The 22,575-nt window shown below is 46.2% G+C and overlaps 1 protein-coding gene across 5 annotated transcripts in view; it reads right to left on the reverse strand.

Annotated features, from left to right (window-relative positions):
* Positions 1–22,575, reverse strand: part of LOC144495597 (receptor-type tyrosine-protein phosphatase mu-like) — an 896,407-nt gene that overhangs the window by 336,375 nt on the left and 537,457 nt on the right. For all 5 annotated transcript variants that reach the window (XM_078215746.1, XM_078215745.1, XM_078215744.1 and 2 more), the window contains exons 8-9: positions 16,002–16,310; positions 7,727–7,836 (exon numbers count right to left, since the gene is read on the reverse strand). In XM_078215746.1, coding sequence (XP_078071872.1) covers positions 7,727–7,836; positions 16,002–16,310 — 419 coding nt within the window. The remainder of the gene's footprint in view (positions 1–7,726; positions 7,837–16,001; positions 16,311–22,575) is intronic.

A 22,575-nucleotide genomic window follows, 5' to 3' on the forward strand; every position in this document is an offset into this window, starting at 1 on the left:
GGGAGACAATGGCCTAGTGGTGTTATCACCAGACTATTAATCCAGAAACTCAGCTAATGTTCTGGGGACCCGGGTTCGAATCCTGCCACGGCAGATGGTGGACTTTGAATTCAATAAAAATATCTGTAATTAAGAATCTACTGATGACCATGAAACCATTGTCGATTGTCGGGAAAACCCATCTGGTTCACTAATGTCCTTTAGGGAAGGAAATCTGCCGTCCTTACCTGGTCTGGCCTACATGTGACTCCAGAGCCACAGCAGTTGACTCTCAACTGCCCTCGGGCAACTCAGGATGGGCAATAAATGCTGGCCAGCCAGCGACGCCCGTGTCCCACAAATGAATATTAAAAAAAGGTGAATTTTGTGACAAATGATTCATCTTCTGATTCCCTAAAGCCTTTTCACCACTCGAAGGCACGTCAGGAGTGTGCTGGAATGTACCCCATTTGCCTGGATGAGTGCAGCTTCAAAAACTCTCAAAAAGCTCAACAACAACTGGCACAATGGAGCCCGTTAGATTGGCATCCCACTCACCACATTAAATATCCACTCCCTCCACCTCTGATGCACAATGGCAGCAGCATCCATCTACAAGATGCACTGCAGCAACTCACCAACTGCAGCGACAGCTTTTCTTTTTATTCATTCGTGGGACATGTGCATCTCTGGCTGGACCAGCATTTATTGCCCATTCCTAGTTGCCCTTGAACTGAGTGGCTTGCTCGGCCATTTCAGGTTGACAGTGAACCACATTGCTGTGGCTCTGGAGTCACATCTAGGCCAGGTAAGGACAGCAGATTTCCTTCCCTAAAGGACGTTAGTGAACTAGATGGGTTTTTCCGAGAATCGACAATAGTTTCATGGTCATCAGTAGATTCTTAATTCCAGATTTTTAAAAATTGAGTTGAAATTCCACCATCTGCCGTGGTGGGATTTGAAACTGGGTCCCCAGAACATTAGATGAGTTTCTATTTCAATGATCTAGCAATAATACCAGTAGGCCATCGTCTCTGCCTTCTAAACTCACAAGCTCTATCACCCCAAAGAACAAGTGCAGCAGATGCATGGGGACATCACCATCTGCTGGTTTACCTCCAAGACACTCACCATCCTGACTTGGAAATATATCACCGTTCCTCCACCCTCACTGTGCCAAGATTGTGGAACTCGCTCCCTAACAGCATTGGGGGTGTATCTGGACCGCATGGACTGCAGCAGTTCAAGAAGGCAGCTCACCACCACCTCCACCTTCTCAAGGGCAATTAGGGAGGGGCAGAAAATGCTACCTCAATGCCGACACTTGCACATCTCATGAATGAATAAATTTAAAACAATTTAAAGGGTGTTGACAATGCAATTTTCATATGAATAAAAGGGACATAATACTATCCATATGAATAAACATATAAATTCACAGCTACGATCCCTGAAAGGTTGAATGGCCATGCCAAATCGCTCGTTAGTGTCCCAAGATGTGTAGGCGAGGGAGATTAGTGGTGGTGGGGGGGGTAAATACATGGGATTACAAGGATAGGGCCTGGGTAAGATGCTCTGTCGGAGAGTCAGTGCTGACTCGATGGGCCGAATGGCCTCTTTCTGCACTATGAACTAGGCTGTGTGTATCGAGGTATAAGGACTTGAACAGTCAGATCAACATTTCAAAACCTCAATTTAATCAATTGAACTTACTGTGAGCATCTTTCTTCATCGAATTCTGTCTTTGTTTTTCAACAATAATGTGCTTAAACAGTGACATGATTGGATTGGAGAAGCTATTGAACTGAACAGTGCATCTGCTGTCGACATCTAGCAAAGTGCAAGAGGGCCAGGATGATGAGAAGATTCTCAAAGCCTTCCTCTGAAGTGACTTAATTGGTTCTGATTGCTTGCTGACAGATTCATCCGTGAACAGAATCCAGTCTTTGTGAATCTTGTTCATGGAATCTCGGGGCAAGGCCTACACCTGGGGAGAAGACATTGCGGGCCTGTGGGCGGAAGCTAGCAGTCAACCCATCCAGGACCAGACTCCAATTGGCCAAACAAACCTACGTGATGGTGGGGATAGGGCCTGGGCAAGATGCTCTGCCGGAGAGTCAGTGCAGACTCGATGGGCTGAATGGCCTCCTTCTGCACTGTAGAGACTATGATTTTATGATTGAACTAGACGTACATATGCAAATACCGGGGTCTGCTCTCCTGTTAAGTGATTGTGTTTGCTACTTGATCACACTACAAAGGATGAGATTAGAAGCCAAGTAAAATTGCTGCAGTAAATTTATTCAAAACAATTCAATCTGGAGTGATCTATAATCAGGATCGAGTGATGGCTTTAAGACATGTGTGTACTCCAGCTGAGGCCATGCTGGCATTTCACACAGGCAGTTTAGGCAGCAGGAAACAAGCATCTGAATGGAGATACCTGACGCCAGGGACCCGGGTTCGATTCCCGGCTTGGGTCACCATGTGTATGGAGTTTGCACGTTTTTCCTGTGACTGTGTAGGTTTCCGCCGGTGCTCCGGTTTCCTCCCACACTCTGAAAGGCGTGCTGGTTAGGCGCATTGGCCGTGCTAAATTCTCCCCCAGTGTACTGGAACAGGCGCCGGAGTGCGACGACTAGGGGATTTTTAAAAAAGTTTATTTATTCGTCACAAGTAAGGCTTACATTAACACTGCAATGAAGTTACTGTGAAATTCCCCTAGTCACCACAGTATGGCGCCTGTTCAGATCAGTACACCTAACCAGCAAGTCTTTCAGAATGTGGGAGGAAACCCGTGCAGACATGGGGAGAACGTACAAACTCCACACAGACAGTGACCCAAGCCGGGAATCGAACCCAGGTCCCTGAAGCAGCAGTGCTAACCACTGTGCTACCGTGCCACCCGTGTGATTTTCACAGTAACATCGTTCAACTGTGAGTGACTAATAAATAAACTTCACTTTACTTTTATGACAATGGGAAATTGAGCTGCAGTTTCATTGGTTCAACACGGCCGGCTCTCGCAGTTGGCGGGACAGACCCAACGTTCACTTGTTGCTTAGCTGGGCCGTAGAGTTGTCCCATTTTTAACTGGGTCATCAGGAGGGGGAGAGCTGGAATTAACAAACTCGGTAAGTGATGCGCTATTCAGACACGAGGCTCGAAGCTCAGTAAATGAAGGTTTTTATTTACTGTTAATGAAGCTACCAGAACTTATATACACTATCCCAGACTGAAGGGGTCCCGGCCAGAGCAGGGACTCTTATACCTCTCCCAGGAGGCGGAGCCCGACTGGGATGTGCCACAACACTACAATACAAAGGTGCAACAACCCCACCCTAACCCAACAGCAACAATAGCACAATCCAACAGTAACATATGTACACCCTTGTAGTCCTGGCCAGCCCCTGGCTCAGCACTATCCAGTGGGAACCAACGATGGTTCACCACAGTAAGCCAATCAGGACGTTGATCCTGACCAGGTAACCCTTGCCCCTAGGATAAGCCATGATCTTATTGAATGGCGGAGCAGGCTCGAGGGGCCAGATGGCCTACTCCTGCTCCTAGTTCTTGTTCACGTCAGGAGTTAGCTCAACATATAATAAAAATCATCTTTAATCAGGAGCCCACGTGCTGACAAAGTCTCACTAACAGTGACACAAATGAGCACCTACTTGGACAACCACAGGGTTTTTATTTCTACTCTCTGTGTGTTTACTGTTTCTGAATATTTTTATTAAAAACAAAATGACAGTTTGCAACTTCAAAGCTATTTGTATCAAGGAGTGCGGTAAAGTGCAGAAGCCGAATTAGCATCAGGAGAGATGTGGTTATTAACCCTTTGCAGCTTCACTTTATCTGTGAATTCAATATCCTCAGGCTGTCAGGCTCAATAACTCTTCCTGGCCAATTACCCTCTCAGGATTTCTAATCGTCCTCTATGATATTAGTAATGAGTACGCAAGTGGGCTTGCATCACATTCCCCATCCTTTATTAGAACAACATTTATCTTCAATGGGCGAATACCACTGTTAAAGTAATAGGCAGATTATACAAGCAACCATTAGTACAATGTAACCAGTACTGTACAGCACGTCTTCAAAGGACCATTAGAACGTAGAATGTAGAATATAGAACAGTACAACACAGGGACCGGCCCTTCGGCCCACAATGTTGTGCCGAACATGATGCCAAATTAAACTAATCCCTTCTGCCTGCCCCCGCTCCATATCCCTTTATTCCTTGCATATTCCTGTGCTTTTCCAAAAGCCCCTTAAACCTCCCCCCCATCGTATCTTCCTGCACCACCACTGACAGCGCATTCCAGCCACCTACCACTCACTGTGTTAAAAAAACTTGCCCCTCACATCTCCTTTGAACTTTCCCCCTCACCTCCTAGTATTAGACATTTCGACTCTGGGAAAAATATTCTGTCAACCCTATCTTTACCTCTCATAATTTTATAGACTTCAAACAAGTCACAGAGTCAAAGAAGTTTATAGCATGGAAACAGGCCCTTTGGCCCAACTTGTCCATGCCACCCCTTTTTTTAACCACTAAGCTAGTCCCAATAGCCCTCATTTGGCCCATATCCCTCTATACCCATCTTACCCATGTAACTATCTAAATGCTTTTTAAAAGACAAAATTGTACCCGCCTCTACTATTACCTCTGGCATCTCATTCCAGACTCTCACCACCCACTGTGCGAAAAAATTGCACCTCTGGGCCCTTTAGTATCTCTCCCCTGTCACCTTAAACCTATGCCCTCTAGTTTTAGACTCCCCTATCTTTGGGAAAAGATGTTGACTATTTAGCTGGTCTATGCCTTCCATTATTTTATAACCTCTATAAGATCACCCCGAACTCTCTAGCTCTCCAGGGAAAAAGGTCCCAGTCTATCCAGCCTCCCCTTATAATTCAAACCATCAAGTCCCGGTAGCATCCTAGGAAATCTTTTCTGCACTCTTTCTAGTTTAATAATATCCTGAGGGGTCTCCCCTCAGCCTCCCCTGCTCCAGAGAAAACAACCCTAGTTATTCTGCAATTCTTAAATTTAATTCTTTTGATGACTATGGACAAGTGCCATGTTCAGGTGAGCCAGGTTAAGAGGGTTTATTTCATTCTTTCACTGAATGTGAACATCACCAGCAAAACCACCATTTTTTGCCCATCACTGAGGAAACTGCCATTTCAGAGGGCAATTAAGGATCAAGCACATTACTTGGGAATTCACATATAGACCAGGCGAGGTAAAGATGGCTGATTTCCTGCTCTGAAGAAAATTTGTGAAATGTTTTAGGGCAATCGGATAGTTACTAGGTCACCATTACTGATGCAAACTATTTATCCCAGATTCATTTATTAAATTCCTTGGCTACAGTGGTAGGATTTGAACTCATGGGCAGACTTCTACACTCACCTGCGGTCAGATTTGAATCCAACAAGTGGCTTGCCTTCCACCTATCTGCTCCCACCACAACTATGCTAGCAACAGGGGGTGGCTAGTGGGCCACGGGCAACTAATCCTCATTTAAGGACCTCATCGCACTTCCGCCATGAGTTAATGGGTGAAACATAAAAACATAGGAAATAGATGCAGGAGTAGGTCACTTCTAGGCCATAAATTTTATTTTAGCCCCATACGTTTGAGGTAAAGAGTATGGGCTTCAATTAGGGGGGAAGAGAAATTTGGGCTCACCATTTAAGATAGACAGCCTTGCCAGCAATGTCTACGAGCTTCCAGATTCAATTTACGTAAGATGGAATTTAGAATCTATGTCCTGAATCACTGAAGACCTTTCCTCTGTTTCGAACTAGGGCAATGTTAACTGATACAAGGCAAAAGTAACAAAGATCCAGAATGTCGAGGTTTCACTTCCTTTGTATTCCTAGGTAATTCCTGAGGCTACTCCAATTTGGAATAGGGATGAAGCAGCGATGCCTTCAAAGGCACCAATGGATATTAACCAGCAGCAAGTGGACCTTATTGCTTCCGTCCTGTACTACAATAGAGTTATAGAGATTTACAGCTTGGAAACAGGCCCTTTGGCCCAACTTGTCCATGCCGCCCAGTTTGTACCACTAAGCTAGTCCCAGTTGCCTGCATTTGACCCATATCCCTCTATATCCATCTTACCCATGTAACTGTCTGGACGCTTTTTAAAAGACAAAATTGTACTCGCCTCTACTAGTGCTTCTGGCAGCTTGTTCCAGACACTCACCACCCTCTGAGGGTCCCTCTGGACCCTTTTGTATCTCTCCCCTCTCACCTTAAACCTATACCCTCTAGTTTCAGACTCCCTACCAGATGGGAGGATCTGAGAGAGCAAGGCAACAAGAATGTAAGAAATAGAAGCTGCAGTTTGGCCCTTTGAGCCTTCTCCATGCCTTTCAAGATTGTGGCTGATCCTTTACCTTCTTAAACAATTCCCTTCAAACCTAAAGATCTATCAACAGCGAGATGGAATGTACTGAATGACTGAGTATCCATAGCTCTCTGGAGTATAAGAGCAAGCATGTACAAGCACATAGAAGAAGCCTCAAAATGTTAATCACAGCGGCATGTTTCTCGGTGGTGGGAGGCGAACCACTGTTGGAGAGTGGCGGGATCGTCTAGTCCTGCCGCTGCCAGTGGGATTTCCCATTGAATCCACCCCATGCCGCCGGGAAACCCATGACGGGGGTGCGCCGTCAACAGGACCAGAAGGTCCCAGCGGCGGGAAGAGCCAGAAGATCTCGTCCCAAACCTATTAATCAGCTGATCAACAGGTTCAGGGCACGGAAATCTCACTATCGGCTTTATTTTATTTTTATTCGTGTCACAAGTAGGCTTACATTAACCAATGAAGTCACTGTGAAAATCCCCTGGTCGCCACACTCTGGCACCTGTTCGGGTACACTGAGGGAGAATTTGCCATGACCAATACATCTAACCAACACGTCTTTCGGACTGTGGGAGGAAACCGGAGCACCCGGAGGAAACCCACGCAGGCACGGGGAGAATGTGCAAACTCCACACAGACAATGACCCAAACCGGGAATCGAACCCGGGTCCCCTGGCACTGTGAGGCAGCAATGCTAACCACTGTGCCACCATGCTGCCCAGTGGAGTGAAATGCAGCCCTGTTATTGTTTCCCCCCTTTATTTTCTTTCTTACTAGACAAAACAATTAAGTGTGCAGACTCCCTTCAGAGGCGGGCAATTACAATTTCCTCGAGTCGGTGCAGGAAGATAAGTCAGCCTGTGTTCCTGTACCTGATCATTAGCCAACGGCCCCCTGCTGGAAAGTGTATGTGTGGATGTCAGGGAGAATGTGACTGGGCTGCGCTGTGGCACTTTAACTACCTCTGGATAATAGCTTGCCAACATTGTTTATCTAATCTCCCACACAAAGGATGGCCACTCACCAAGGTACCAAGGGGCACAAGTACCCATGAAAAGAAATAATTAATCTTCAACAAGAGTTGGCATCTTCTAAAGAGGTGAAAATTTCACAGTAAAAAAGAGCAGATTGTTCATTTCTGAAGGATTCCTGTCCTGCATCATGCACACAACAAAATCCGGAACAAAATTAAAAGAACATATAAATATTTTGATATTGTTTCATAATGGCCGCCTCAATTGCATTGTTATGGTTGTGGGAATCAAGACCGAAATGTCTAAGCACAATGTTTTTCACTCTGTGTGTGAAAAATAGAACGGAAAGATTATGCGACCATAAAAGATATTATACATTTTTACCTCATAAAGTGTAATAATACCAAATGTTTCCATTGGCTCCTTCCACTGTAGATATAACTTCTCCTCGAAGGTGCTTCCTTGCACGGAGTCAATGGGGATTGCCCCAGGCACTAATGGGCAGACATAAAGAAAGAGTCAAAGAAAGAATACAGTAATAATTTTTTTTCTCTATTTGCAAGACAGGGACACAGTGGCTTCGTGTCCCTAATGGCATGTAATGGTGTGTAATCTGCATTCAATGTGACTGGCAGGTCAAACCGCAGAGTACGCTGTCGTAACCTTAGCATCCACAAGGTACTTAATAGCATAGCCGATTGCTCAGGAACACAGACACAAACCTTCACAAAGGAAAAGCACGAAAAGACCACAACCTCGGCGAGATAACTCATGACTGACATTCACAAGAGAGTTATGGGCTACTTCCTCAGCCCAGATAAAAGTCAATTTACTTGAGGTTTCTCCTTGAAAAGGATTGATAAATTTTGGACATAAACATTTCCAGCTTTTGTTCCTCTTAAAAAATGACCTTTTTCTTTCTTTCTAACCCAGAGGAAGCAGGCGTGCCTATTGAGAGCTCGTGCATTGCGATTCCCCTGATGGAGTCAGATCTGGACCAACTGCAGAAGCCATTTTAATTGACCAAGTAACTTGTTAGCAAAATGGAAGCTCATGGGATTAAAGGATTAATGACAGGATGGAGACAAAATTGACTAAGTAACAGGGATCGCAAAGCGGTGGCAAATGGTTGTTTTTCAGACTGGAGAGATGTATGCAGTATCGTCCCCAGAGGATGGTATAAGGATCACGGCTGTTTTTGATATATATTAATGGTTGGACTTGAGTAGAAAGGACAAAATTTCAAAGTTTGCAGGTGATTTGAAACTTGGAAATGTAGCAAGAAATGAGAATAGTAACAGGCTTCAAGAATCATAGAATCCCCGTGGAATCCCTACAGTGCAGAAGGAGGCCATTCGGCCTATCAAGCTTGCACCGACAACAAGCCCACCCAGGCCCTATACCCGTAACCCCATGTTTTTACCCTGCTAATCCTCCTGACACTAAGGTGCAATTTAGCATGGCCAATCAACCTGACGCGCACATCTTTGAACTATGGGAGGAAACCGGAGCACCCGGAGGAAGCCCACGCAGACACGGGGAGAATGTGCAAACTCCACGCAGACAGTCATCCAAGGCCGGAATCGAACCCGGATCCTTGGTGCCGTGAGGCAGCAGTGCTAACCACTGTGCCACTGTACCACCCCTGTGGATATGGAGGATATAATCAGACTGGTGAAAGGAGGTAGACATATAGCAGAGGCAATATAAATGAAATAGTACTGCTTTAAAGGGAAGTGTGAGTGTGGAAAGAACCAGAGGTATGGGCACCCAAATCTTTGAGGGTGAGGTGTGAGACCAAATTGGATAAGAATGGGAAGGTGGGCCAAATGGCTCACTCTGTGATGCAAGATTCAATGATTTCAAATTTCGAAGGCAATCAAAAAATTAGATGAGATCCTCAGCTTTATCAATCGTGCCAGAGAATTTAAATAAAGGAAGTCATGGCAAACCGCGAGAGTACATTGTTTACTCAGTATCTTACTCAGTCGGAATGCTGTGTTCAATTCTTGGCACCATACTTTCGTAAGGATGTCAAGGCCTTCGTGAGGGTGCAAAACAGGTTTAATAAAATTATATCAGGGATGAGGGACTTAGGTTACATGGAGAAGGTTAAGAAGATTAAAAGGAGGTTTCATAGATAAGTTCAAAATCATGATTAGTTCAGGTGGAATAAATAACACGAAACCGCTTCCAGTGATAGAACGATAGGCAACCAGAGCTCACAGTTTTAAGGTGAGGAGAAATGGAACCAGAGGTAATACGCGGAAACACTTCTTGCGTGGCGAGTTGTTGTGATCTGGAAGGTACTGGCTGAAGGAATGGTTGAAGCAGGCTCAGTGCAAATCTTCAAAGGGGAATTGGATAAATATTTTAAGGGCTTGGGAGAGAGAGTGGAGGAGTGAAACGAGTTGGATATCTCAACCCAGGAGCTGGCACAGGCATGATAAGCTCTATTTGGGGATGTGGTGGTGTTGTGGTATTGCCACTGGACGAGTAATCCAGAGACCCAGGGTAATGCTCTGGGGACGTGGGTTCGAATCCCACCATGGCAGATGGTGAAATTTGAATTCAATAAAAACCTAGAATAAAATTCTAATGATAGCCATGAAACCATTGTCAATTATTCTAAAAACTCATCCGGTTCACTAATGTCTTTTGGGGATGGAAATCTGCTGACCTTATCTGGTCTGGCCTACGCGTCACTCCCAGACTCACAGCAATGTGGGTGACTCCGAAATGCCCTCTGCAAGACTCTCAGTTCAAGGGCAATTAGGGATGGGCAACAAATGCTGACTCAGCCAGTGACGTCCACATCCCATGGACAAGTGTAAAAAAAGCAGCCTCCCTTTGCACTGCATCATTCAATAATTCTGATTTAAACTTAATTGCTGAAGCAAAGCTCAGGGGGAACGGCTGTCAGTGGAAGCCGCCATCCTGAGTCTACAAGTAATTACTAAAGTTAAAATGTTTGTTTGAAGTTACTGTGGATTTCTCTTGAGTCAATGAAAGGCAGGAGAAAGCCAATAGTTTACATAGTTTTGAGTTATACTATTATGGTCTGATTTCCTTAAAATATAATTTGAGGATTACGTGGAGAACATGTACTGCATGTAACCTCTTGGAAGGAGATATTGGCAAACGCAATGTCCTGAAAGCAGCTGGTGATCCAACTGCCCTCAGGCTGAAAAGGAATTGCGTTATGGAGGCAAGCAATGCTCAAAGTAACTTCAGGGCCAAAAGCCCTTCACAATTTATCGCTATACAATTATGGGAAATGAAGCAGAATCCTCTGGGATTAACAGAATAATGGGGCTATTTCCAAAGGGAAGCTGACAGGGACAAGCTGTCTAACAGAGAGAATCATAGATTCCTCACAGTGCAGAAGGAGGCCATTCGGTCCATCGAGTCTGAACCAACAACAATCCCATCCAGGTCCCACCCCTGTAACCCCGCATATTTACCCCGCTAATTCTTCTAACCTATGCATCCTGGGACACTAGGGGGCAATTTAGTATGGTCAAGCAACCTAACCTGCGCATGTTTGGACAGTGGGAGGAAACCGGAGCACCTGGACGAAACCCACGCAGACACGGGGAGAACGTGCAAACTCCACACAGGGAGTGACCCAAGCCGGGAATCGAACCCAAGTCCCTGGTGCTGTGAGGTAGCAGTGCTAACCACTGTGCCACCGTGCCACCCGAGCATCAGCAACAGTGGTTGGTGATGAGAAAACTGCATAAACGTGATTTTTATATCTACCATCAGACCGCGCAAGGAAAAGTGATTCAGCGATCAAAACACCATCTAATGGCAATGGCTGAATATTAGCTGAGGGCCAAAAAGAAATGCCATATTTGCATTTAAAAAGCGCCTGTTTGCAGACGGTTATCTAACCCGACTTCCAAATAACATACATGGATAGAGAGCAGAAAATCCAGGAGCTGCCCAGAAGGGCCAGTCAGTCCCCTGACGAAGGAGGACTTGGCGTCCAGCAGTCCTGGCGTGACTTCAACTGGAGTACGTCGGGAAGGGGAAAGGACCTAGTTTCATCACCTCTAGCCATTGCAGGATAGCCTGTTATGGTGCAGGCTCTACCCTCCTAAAACAATGCCTAAGAAAGGGTGGGCACTTCCTGCTTTCCTGATCCCTGGAAGAATCTGGCACGGGTGCTGCCAAGGTCTGTCTGCTGACGTCTGTCTGCCAACTTAAGACCATAAGAAATAGGAGCAGGAGTTGTCCATTCAGCCCTTCGAGCCTACTCCACCATTTAACAAGGTCATAGTTGATCTGACGCTCACTAAGTACATTTTCCATCTTGGGGGCAGCACGGTGGCGCAGCGGTTAGCACTGCTGCCTCACAACACCAGGGACCCGGGTTCGATTCCCAGCTCTGGGGTCACCGTCTGTGTGGAGTCTGCACATTCTCCCCGTGTCTGCGTGGGTTTTCTCCGGGTGCTCCGGTTTCCTCCCACAGTCCAAAGATGCGCGGGTTAGATGGATTGGCCATGTTAGATTGTCCCTAGCGTCGGGGGATTAGCAGGGTAAATATGTGGGGTTACAGGAATAGGGCCTGGGTGGGATTGTGGTTGGTGCAGACCCGATGGACCGAATGGCCTCCTTCTGTCCTGCCTTCGGGTAAGTGATGTACACCTGGGGCTCCCGGTGGGGATAGTAATCAGGTCAGCGGTTACTTTCAAATCAGTGCTCTTACTAAAGGGAGCTAAACAAAACGTTCGATGGAGATACAAAGTCTGAGGTCACGCACCAACCGACTCAGGAACCGCTTCTGCCCTGCTGCCATCAGACTTTTGAATGGCCCTACCCTGCATTAAGTTGATCTTTCTCTACCTTGGGACGAGTGGTCCCACAATATATTAAGCTGATCTTTCTCTACCTCCTAGCCATGCCTGTAACACTACATTCTGCATCCTCTCCTTTCCTGCTCCCCTATGTACTCGATGAACGGTATGCTTTGTCTGTATGGTGTGCAAGAAACAATACTTTTCACTGTACCCCAATGCATGTGACAATAATAAATCAAATCAATGATCATGCGTTTTAGCATGCTGTGTTTGCAATAATTATATGTTGCTGCTGTTGTTGCATTTTCATACCACATGATTGTGTAAATCTCACAAAGTTCTGCAGATCAGAGAGAGACTCAGGGACCAGAAGTGAATCGGCCAAAGTTTCCTTTCCAACAGAGACAGAATCGCCAATTCTTACTCTCGTCAAACGAGCTAGGCAAGATTCACCCTTTTATTATTGAATTATATAGCGCAGAAGGGGGAGCCATGTGGCTCACCATGCCTGGCCTGCGCTGGCTCTTTCAAAGACCTATCCAATTAATCCCCCGCCCCTGCTCTTCCCCGGTAGCTCTGCAAGTGTTTTTTTTTTCGTTTTCGAGTACCTTTCCAATTCCCTTTTGAAAGTTATGATTGAATCTACCAGATCGTTATCTCACCTCAAAAAAAATCATCCTGCAATTCTGAACAGGCTAGAATTTTAAAACCTGCTGCCAGGGGTCAGTGGAGTTAATAACAAACAGACAGTTTTTTAGGCACAGGAGTGCAGCCTGTCACTTGTGGAATATACCATTGCCCTGACATGTCCGCCCTGAAATAGTGTAGTCTGAGAGGACCTGGATAGAAATTGTTTATCACTCTCTCTCTCCAAACCTTTCCTCAGTCTGACTGTGCATAGGTCAGACTTTCATCTGTTTCTGTAACTAATTACTCCTGGAACAGGTCACTCGTCTTTCACTAGGGGGCTTATAACTTGAGGTGCACTGCACCACATCAAGCATAGCCACACACATACACACACACAGGCAAACTAAGGGGCAATTTAGCATGACCAATCCACCTAACCTGCACATCTTTGGACAATGGGAGGAAACACACAAAGGCAGAGGGAGAGCATGCAGACTCTGCACGGTCACCCAGGGCCAGAATCTAACCCGGCACTGTGAGGCAGCAGTGCTAACCACTGTGCCACCGCGCCACCCATAGAAATTGTTTAAAGAGAAGTAAAAATAAATTCAAAATCTTTGCGCAGTGGAAGTACATGCTCCAGAATTATATTTTAATTCACTTTTCAGATCGCCAATAAATATATCTCTGCTTATATACGAAGCTTGTAGAGACCCATGTAATCCATCACATATACTGCGATAGGATGCAGTGCAGTTACATTGTATTTCATTGTACTTTATCGCAGTCACACTGCATCAGTAAGCTTTGTGGGAGAGAGCACATCATGAGTGAGACACAGCTTGAGTGAGTGCGGATATCAGGCATTTGGAGCACAGTGGGAATTGGATGCAGAGGGGAAAGGGGTGATCTCTGCTATTTGTCTTTGCGTTCTAACTTATTAAATCTTCAGAGAGTGGTCTTGCTGTACTGCAGCAGTAGAGGCTATAAGCGAGGGAGCTGACTGGTAAATGGTGGGGAAAGTCTGGTAAGTATTGCGACTTTTAGCACTTATCGTTTGTAAGGTCTTTTTGCTGTTTATACTTTGTAAGGGCTATGTTCTGTCATAATGAGGATCAGGAAAGAAGTAATTGATGTTATTTGATATTAAACACCTTCCAAAGTTTTAATTTAATGGGGTAAGTCATGACAGGAGAGCTCAAAGCTGTGGTGTGCTCCTCCTGCTCTATGTGGGAAGCCAAAAACATTTCTAGTGCCTGGGACCAACGTGTGTGCAGGAAGTATCTCCAGCTGCAGCTTCTGGAAAAGTTTACTTATTAGTCACAAACTGCAATGAAGTGAAATTCCCCTAGTTGCCATAGTCCAGCGCCTGTTCGGGTCAATGCACCCAACCAGCACGTCTTTCAGAATGTGGGAGGAAACCGGAGCACCTGGAGGAAACCCACGCAGACACGGGGAGAATGTGCAAACTCCACACAGACAGTGACTCAAGCCGGGAATTGAACCCGGGTCCCTGGCACTGTGACGCAGCAGTGCAAACCACTGTGCTACCGTGCCGCCCGAGCTTTGGAGCTGGAGCAGCATCTGGGGACATTGCGGATGGTCAGCGAGGTGGCGAGTATCGTGGATAGCAGGGACAGAGAGAGGTGGTCCCACCACAGGCTGAGACTCCACAGACATGAAGGGAATGGGTGACCACCAGGCAGAGCAAGAGGACGAGGCAGGCAGTGCAGGAATCTCCTGTGGCTATTCCCCTCCCAAATAGATATACCATCTTGAATACTGTTGGGGGGAATGGCCTCTCAGGGGAAAGCAACAACAGCCAAATTCATTGCACCACGGTTGACTCTGTTGCACAGGAGAGGAGGAGAAAGTACTGGAATGCAATAGTGGGGATTCAATTGTAAAGGGAATAAATAGGTATTTCTGAGGCCGCAACTGAGACTCCAGGATGGTATGTTGCCCCCTTGGTGCTCGGGTCAAGGATGTCTCAGTGTAGTTACAGGACATTCTGAAGGGGGGGAGGGTGAACAGCCAGTGACCGTGATACACATTGGTACAAATGACATTGGCAATAAAAGGGATGAGGTCCTAAAAACAGAATATAGGGAGCTAGGAAGGAAGCTGAAAAGTAGGACCTCAAAAGTAGTGACCTCAGGATTACTACCAGTGCCACGTGCTAGTCAGAGCAGAGATAGCAGGATATAATTGGATGAATTTGGACTGAAGAGATGGTGTGAGTGGGAGGGTTTTAGATTCCTGGAACATTGGGACTGGTTCGGGGGGAGGTGGGACCTTTACAAACTGGATGGGTTGCACCTGGGTAGGACCAGGAGTCATTTCCTGAGTATGAGGGCGGGAGGGGGTGGTATTTGCTAAAGTGCTTGGGGAGGGTTTAAACTAAAATGGCAGAGGGATGGGAAGCTATGCAAGAAATCAGAAGAGGGGGAATCAAGGACAAGAACAATGGACAGTAAGGGAAGAAAAAAAGCAATAGACAGAGAAATCAAGGGCCAGAATCAAACAGGGCCACTGTGAAAACTAGTCAGAGTGAGGCAAGTAGGCCGGGATTCTCCCAAAATAAAACCAATGGATGGGAAAACGGGCAGAGCAGCAGGCTGGGAGAATCCCAGCTGAAATGTTAAAAAGACAAGGTCTGAGGATGAATTAATGGCACGAATAGATGTAAATGGATATGATATAGTCTGGATTACGGAGACATGGCTGCAGGATGACCAGGGGGATTCAGTATTTGGGAAGGACAGACAGAAAGGAAAAGGCGGTAGAATTGCATTGCTGGTTAAAGAGGAAATTAACACAATAGTGAGGAAAGGTATTAGCTCCGACGGTGTGAAATCTGTATGGCTGGAGCTGAGAAACACTAAGGGGCAAACAACGCGAGTGGGGATTGGATATAGTCTCCCAAACTGTAGCGCTGATGTTGGAAATGGCAGCAAACAGGAGGTCAGAACTGAAATAGCACTCGGGCTCCAAGAACATAATCGGAAACCCAATTTAAAAAAGGTTCTGGTGCCTTTGCCCCTGACTTAGAACATAAGTTTAAGGTCAAAGGAAGTACGACCCAGGCTATCAGAATCTAAGTTACTGAGTGTGCAAGGTTAAAATTGAACCCTAGATTTCCAACTTTGAATATGCCAGTCATTGCTATCAGCACGTATTTGACTGTCAAATTGCCACAATAACATACAACATTTGTTACTTACCGTCTTCATCTGTCTGGATCACAAGCTCATCACTTTCCTTCCTTCCCTCTGAGTTCATCAGGACCAGTTTCACACTGACGTTAGTGTAAGGTGACAGGCCACGGAGGGTGTATTGTGGCTGAATGTGCCCAGTCTCCTGGCAGACTTCTTCACCCACATGTTCTTGACCGCCCACCCCGTACCGGTACTGGGCGGTAAGGTTGAAGCTGTGGCAACGGGTCACATTGTAACCGAACGGCTCCCAGCGGATTGTGATTTGCCTGGACTTGATCTCCACGACGTCTATGTTCTTCGGTCCGTGCATGGGATCTTTTTGAAAAGAAAGAGAACATCCATCATTGTTCCAGAATATCCATTTTTGGGGAACAACTTCCTCTGTAATTCTGTGGCAGGGAGCCAGGTTTTATGATTTTGTCCAACAGAGGGAAACTTCCCATCGCGTTTGGAAAACTGAATCAATCTTCAAAACCACAATAACAGTAATCAAAATAAAAGCAAAATACTGGATATCTGAAATAAAGAACAGAAAATGTGGGATAAACTCAGCAGACCTGGCCACCTTTGTGGAGAGAGAGAGACAGAGTTAGGAGGCGATTCTCCCATCCCGCTGCGCTGGAAAATTAGCGCAGCAGGCCGGGAGAATCGCACGGGGGGGTGCAATACGCAGGGTTCCCGCAAGCGTTCGCACCCTGTTTGCACCCCCAGCATCGGAGTTTTGGCATGGTCTGCTCCGAATCAAGCTGGGCAGCAAACGGGAGGCTCACAGTTCGGGGCCGTGCGCAGTGGCCCACTGCTTTCACCTTCTCCAGGGTGAATAGGCCCTGTCTCTGAAATGTAATGATATTCACGCTGGTGGCCTCAGCATTGCATGGAGTGTGGGAAATTCCAATGCGAACTCCTACTCAAAAAAGCAGCGTGAATTACTCCAGTTTTCCTGCAAATTCAACACTTAGAATTTCTTTGGGAGAATTCTGCCCTTAATGTTTCTACTCGTACGATTCCTCTTCAGAAGCGAAACAGTTAATCAAAACATTCTCATCTGCCAACTTTTAAACATTCATAGACTAACATGCTTTGATAAAGAATCACTTTTTGCCTCCTCAGTTACTCTCAGCCAAGCTGATGGGGAGAGGGGTTTGGAGTGAAGTAGTGAGGCAAATTGCAGGGTTATTCACTTTACATCACTGCTACATACCTATCGGTGTTTAGTTCAAGCCTACCATTAACTTATTTATATAGGATAAGCCACAGTAAGTTTAGAGATGCAATCCCTTGCTTGTATTAAATCAACTGATCCCAATCATGGCAGCAATATGGGCCAGATGCTCAGCCCTTGGTGTCTTGACAAATACATGAGTAGGATGGGAATAGAGGGATATGGTCCCCGGAAGGGTAGGGGGTTTTAGTTAAGTCGGGCAGCTTGGTCGGTGCAGGCTTGGAGGGCTGAAGGACCGGCCTCTGCTGTAATTTTCTTTGTTCTTTGAGAGTGGAGAAATCAGCCCCAAAGGCCTGATCAATATGAAATCACCCCTGTTGAAAGCAAACATGTGGAAGTTGGTAAAGAAACAGAGCTGTCATATCGACGATGCCACCACGGTTGACGCTCACCATCAAACCTCACACGTAAATCATGGGCACCTGAATGAGATAATGGGTGGGGGTGGCAACTGGCATCCTTCGAACTGAATCCGAGGAAGGAGATAAAAGTAACTACAAACCATCAGGAGGAAATCGAAAGCATATTAAATATGCTGCAAACTAGCTTAAATCCAAACTTTTGCAGCTGTTACTTTAGAATCTACATCTCTGGTCAGGGCAATTTCTAAACATTGACCTTCCTTCTATCACTCGGATTCACACAGGTGAGATGGGTAAGGTTGGTATAGAGGGAAATGGGCCAAATGCAGGCAATTGGGACTAGCTTAGTGGCAAAAACTGGGCGGCATGGACAAGTTGGGCCAAAGGGCCCGTTTCCATACTGTAAACCTCTATGACTCTAATGACTATGTTCTTTGTTCTTTCATGAATAGGATGGGAATAGAGGGATATGGTCCCCAGAAGTGTAGGGGGTTTTAGTTCAGTCAGGCAGCATGGTCGGTGCAGGCTTGGAGGGCCAAAGGGGCTGTTCCTGTGCTGTAATTTTCTTTGTTCTTTGACTCTAGGTGATGACATATGGGATTGGATTTTCCTCTTGCGCTCGCCCCAAAACTTAAAAATCCCACCCAAGGTCAACGGACTTTTCCATGATCCGCCACTCGTCTGCCACGATTCCCATGGCAGGCGGAATGGGAACATTTGCCCCATGACGTTGCTCTTTAGTCAGGCCAGCACGTATTTTCATCCTTTCATGGGATGTGGGCGTCGCTAGCAAGGCCAACATTTGTTGCCCATCCCTAATTGCCTTCCTGAGTGTCTCACTTTCGGGGGCCATTTAAGAATTGACCACGTTGCTGGAGTCACATGTAGGCCAGATCAGAATTCCTTCCCTAAAGGATGTCAGTGAATGAGGTGGGGTTTTTTTTACAATTGTCAATGGTTTCATGGTCATCATTAGACTTTTTATTGAATTTAAATTTCACCATCTGCTGTAGTGGGATTCAAACCCGGGACCCCAGAGCAGTACCCTGGGTCAACAACTAGTCCAGTGAGAATAATGCTAAGCCATCCCCTCCCCTGTTGTAGTCCAGTGACTAACCAATGTAACAAATCCAGATGTCTAACATAAAGTCCAAGTCACATGTCCAAACTTTTTCTGCCTTCCTTTCCCCAATATCATTTAGCCAAAAAAAACTCCACATGATTAAAACAATGGATTTCGCACCGAGTGTTAAGAAAAGGTTTGTTGTTATCGTAAAGTAACTAATGATGACAAATAACTGGGTGAAAGCCAGCAACATCTTGATTGGTTGTGGTGGGTGGGAAGTTATCGGGTTTAGTGTGAACTTCAACCCCAGTGAATACCATTTGGTTATATTATATTTTAAGTATATTTCTGTCAAAGCCAACATTCTGAACTTCTTCTATCCTTCTCTTGACCTTGGGCTAGAACAATAAAGATTTGATACTGATAAAGTATTACAGCATTTCATACTTGAGATTTATTGTTTTTTGTTTTATTAAGTTTAAGTATTAATGTCAAAAGTAGGCTTACATTAACACTGCAATGAAGTTACTGTAAAAATCCCCTCGTCGCCATACTCCGGTTTGGGTTCACTGAGGGAGAATTTAGCATGGCCAATGCACCTAACCAGCACATCTTTCGGACTGTGGGAGGAAAGCGGAACACCCGGAGGAAACCCACGCAGACACGGGGAGAATGCGCAGACTTCACACAGACAGTGACCCAAGCCAGGAATTAAACCCGGGTCCCTGGCGCTGTGAAGCAGCAGTGCTAACCACTGTGCAACCGTGCCACCCTTAAGGTTGTAGGCATGATGGACATTGATTTTAAACACCTTCATTTAGTATACAGTCATATCTTTTGAAACTCTGCTCACACAAGAATGAAGAATCAAACTATAAAGAGCTGCCAAATAACGGAGATATTTTCCTTTCAACTGCATAACCAAGGCGAAACAGAATGCAAGTTGAAATGAATTGAAACATCGTAACCTTGCCTTATTTTGAGATGGTTAGCTGTAGGGCATCAGAATCATTTCTTTGCAGTGACAGTGACAGACAATAATCATTTGCAACATGCCATGCATCAAGAACAGAGTTGTGAGGGGAATACATCAACGCAATGGTCTTGATCAATGCTCAATCCTATTCAAGCATGTATTGGGCTTTGTACACATGTGTTTTACATTTCCATTGACCCGGTTGACAAAATATATCCGTAGGGGAATTTTTAAAAACCCACTCGAAGGCATATGGTCACAAGTCAATCACTGAAGTGTTTCCGAGTATGCACGCTCGCTAGGATGAAGATAATTACTATGAGACTGTCAACCAAACTGCTCAGTGAGGTATTAATCATGAGATGAAGTAATGTAGTTATCGAGTCTTAGGGCCCAATTTTACCATTAAGTTGCGCCCGTTTTCGGGTGCGAAAACATGGTAAAGTCGGGCGTGAGGCGAGTAGCGTGATCCGCGCCCGCCACCGCGCCGGTTCCCCCTTTACCAAGGGTCAAAAATGGCCGCCGTCAGCACCACACCCGAAACGGGCGCGATGTCAATTTAAATACATTTGCATACATTTAAATTGACTTAATGGGCTGCGCGCCCAAACTTACCGGCGCTTCACCCTTTACTACTGCGTTCGCCCGTCCAGATTCAGCGTGAAACAGACGTGGTCCGCAAAGGTCCGATTCAGGCACTCCAGCTTCTGAGGAAGTCAGTTCAGAGCTTCCGGCGGCTCTCTGACTCAGACCGGCCGGGGGGGGGGGGGGGGGGGGCGGGGCTAGTGGGTGGGTCTGGGTCAGATGGCTTCATTCAGATCGGTGGGGGCGAGGGAGGGGGTGGAAGTGGGTCAGATGGCTCCACTCAGATCGGCGGGGGCGGCGGGGGGAGGTGGGTCAGATGGCTCCACTCAGATCAGTGTGGGGGGGGGGGGGGGTGTTGGGCGGGGGTGGGAGGTGGGTCAGAAGGCTCCACTCAGATCGGTGGGGCAAGGCAGGGGAGTGGGCAGGGACAGGCAGGGAGTGGTCCACTGCCATTCTGCCTCTGCTCAGTGAGAGGGAAGGGGGGTCTGCTGCCACTCTGAGTGTGATTGGTGGGGGGGGGGAAGGGGGGCAGAGGGCTGCAATCAGTCTGGGTAGCGGGGGGTGGGGGGGTAAGGGGGTCATTAATGTTGTGGGGGTGGGGTCGTGTCTGTGGGGACCGGGGGAGGCATTATCCGGCACGGTAGCAATGCGGCCGGGGAGCGTTTCTCTATCTTTCTTTTTCTGCGCATGTGGAGTGTTTCGGGCGCGTCAAGCCCCAACCCACAAGATTCTGCAGCGTGATTCAGAATCGCTGCAAATCTTTCAGGCAGAGTGTGTATGGGGCCACCTGAGAACGGGTCTAAAAGTCGGATCTGAAACATTCCCAATTTCAAGTCCGCTCAGCACTTAGAATGGAAATGGTAAAATAGGGCCCATAGATTCGTAGAGGTTCGCAGCATGGAAACAGGCCCTTCAGCCCAACTTGTCCATGCCGTCCCTTTTTTTTTAACCCCTAAGCTAGTCCCAATTGCCCGCATTTGGCCCATATCCCTCTATAGCCATCATACTCATGTTAACTATCTAAATGCTTTTTAAAAGACAAAATTGTACCCGCCTCTACTACTACCTCTGGCAGCTTGTTCCAGACACTCAACACCCTCTGTGCAACAAAATTGCTCCTCTGGACCCTTTTTTATCTCTTCCCTCTCACCTTAAACCTATGTCCTCTAATTCTAGACTCCCCGACCTCTGGGAAAAGCTATTGATTATCTCGCTGATCTATGCCCCTCATTATTTTATGGACCTCTATAAGATCACCCCCCAGCCTCCTACGCTCCAGAGAAAAAAGTCCCAATCTAGCCAGCCTCTCCTTATAATAACCAAGTCCTGATAGCATTCTCATAAATGTTTTCTGCACACTTTCTAGTTTAATAATATCCTTTCTATAATAGGGTGACCAGAACTTTACACAGTATTCCAAATGTGGCCTTACCAATGTCTTGTACAACTTCAACAAGAAGTCCCAACTCCTGTATTCAATGTTCTGACCAATGAAACCAAGCATGCCGAATGCCTTCTTCACCACTCTGTCCATCTGTGACTCCACTTTCAATGAGCTATGAACATGTACCCCTAGATCTCTTTGTTCTGTAACTCTGCCCACTGTCCTATCATTAACTGAGTAAGTCCTGTCCTGGTTCAATCTACCAAAATGCATCACCTCGCATTTATCTAAATTAAACTCCATCTGCCATTAGTTAGCCCACTGGCCCAATTGATCAAGATCCTGCTGCAATCTGAGATAGCCTTCTTCACTGTTCACTATGCCACCAATCTTGGTGTCATCTGCAAACTTACTAACCATGCCTCCTATACTCTCATCCAAATCATAAATATAAATGACAAATAACAGTGGACCCAGCACCGATCCCTGAGGCACACTACTGGTCACAGCCTCCAGTTTGAAAAACATCCCTCTACAACCACCCTCTGGTTTCTGTCATCAAGCCAATTTTGTATCCATTTAGCTGCCTCACCCTGGATCCCATGAGATTTAACCTTATGCAACGACCTACCATGCGGTACCTTGTCAAAGGCCTTGCTAAAGTCCATGTAGGCAACATCAACTGCACTGCCCTCATCTCCCTTCTTGGTTACCCCTTCAGTTATTAGTGGTGTACCGCAAGGATCTGTTTTGGGGCCACTGCTGTTTGTCATTTTTATAAATGACCTGGATGAGGGCGTAGAAGGATGGGTTAGTAAATTTGTGGATGACACTAAAGTCGGTGGAGTTGTGGACAGTGCGGAAGGTTGTTGCAGATTACAGAGGGACGTAGATGAGCTGCAGAGCTGGGCTGAGCGGTGGAAAATGGAGTTCAATGGGGAAAAGTGTGAGGTGATTCACTTTGGAAGGAGTAACAGGATTACAG

This window comes from Mustelus asterias, chromosome 7, assembly GCF_964213995.1.
Source record: "Mustelus asterias chromosome 7, sMusAst1.hap1.1, whole genome shotgun sequence".
Taxonomy (NCBI): domain Eukaryota; kingdom Metazoa; phylum Chordata; class Chondrichthyes; order Carcharhiniformes; family Triakidae; genus Mustelus; species Mustelus asterias.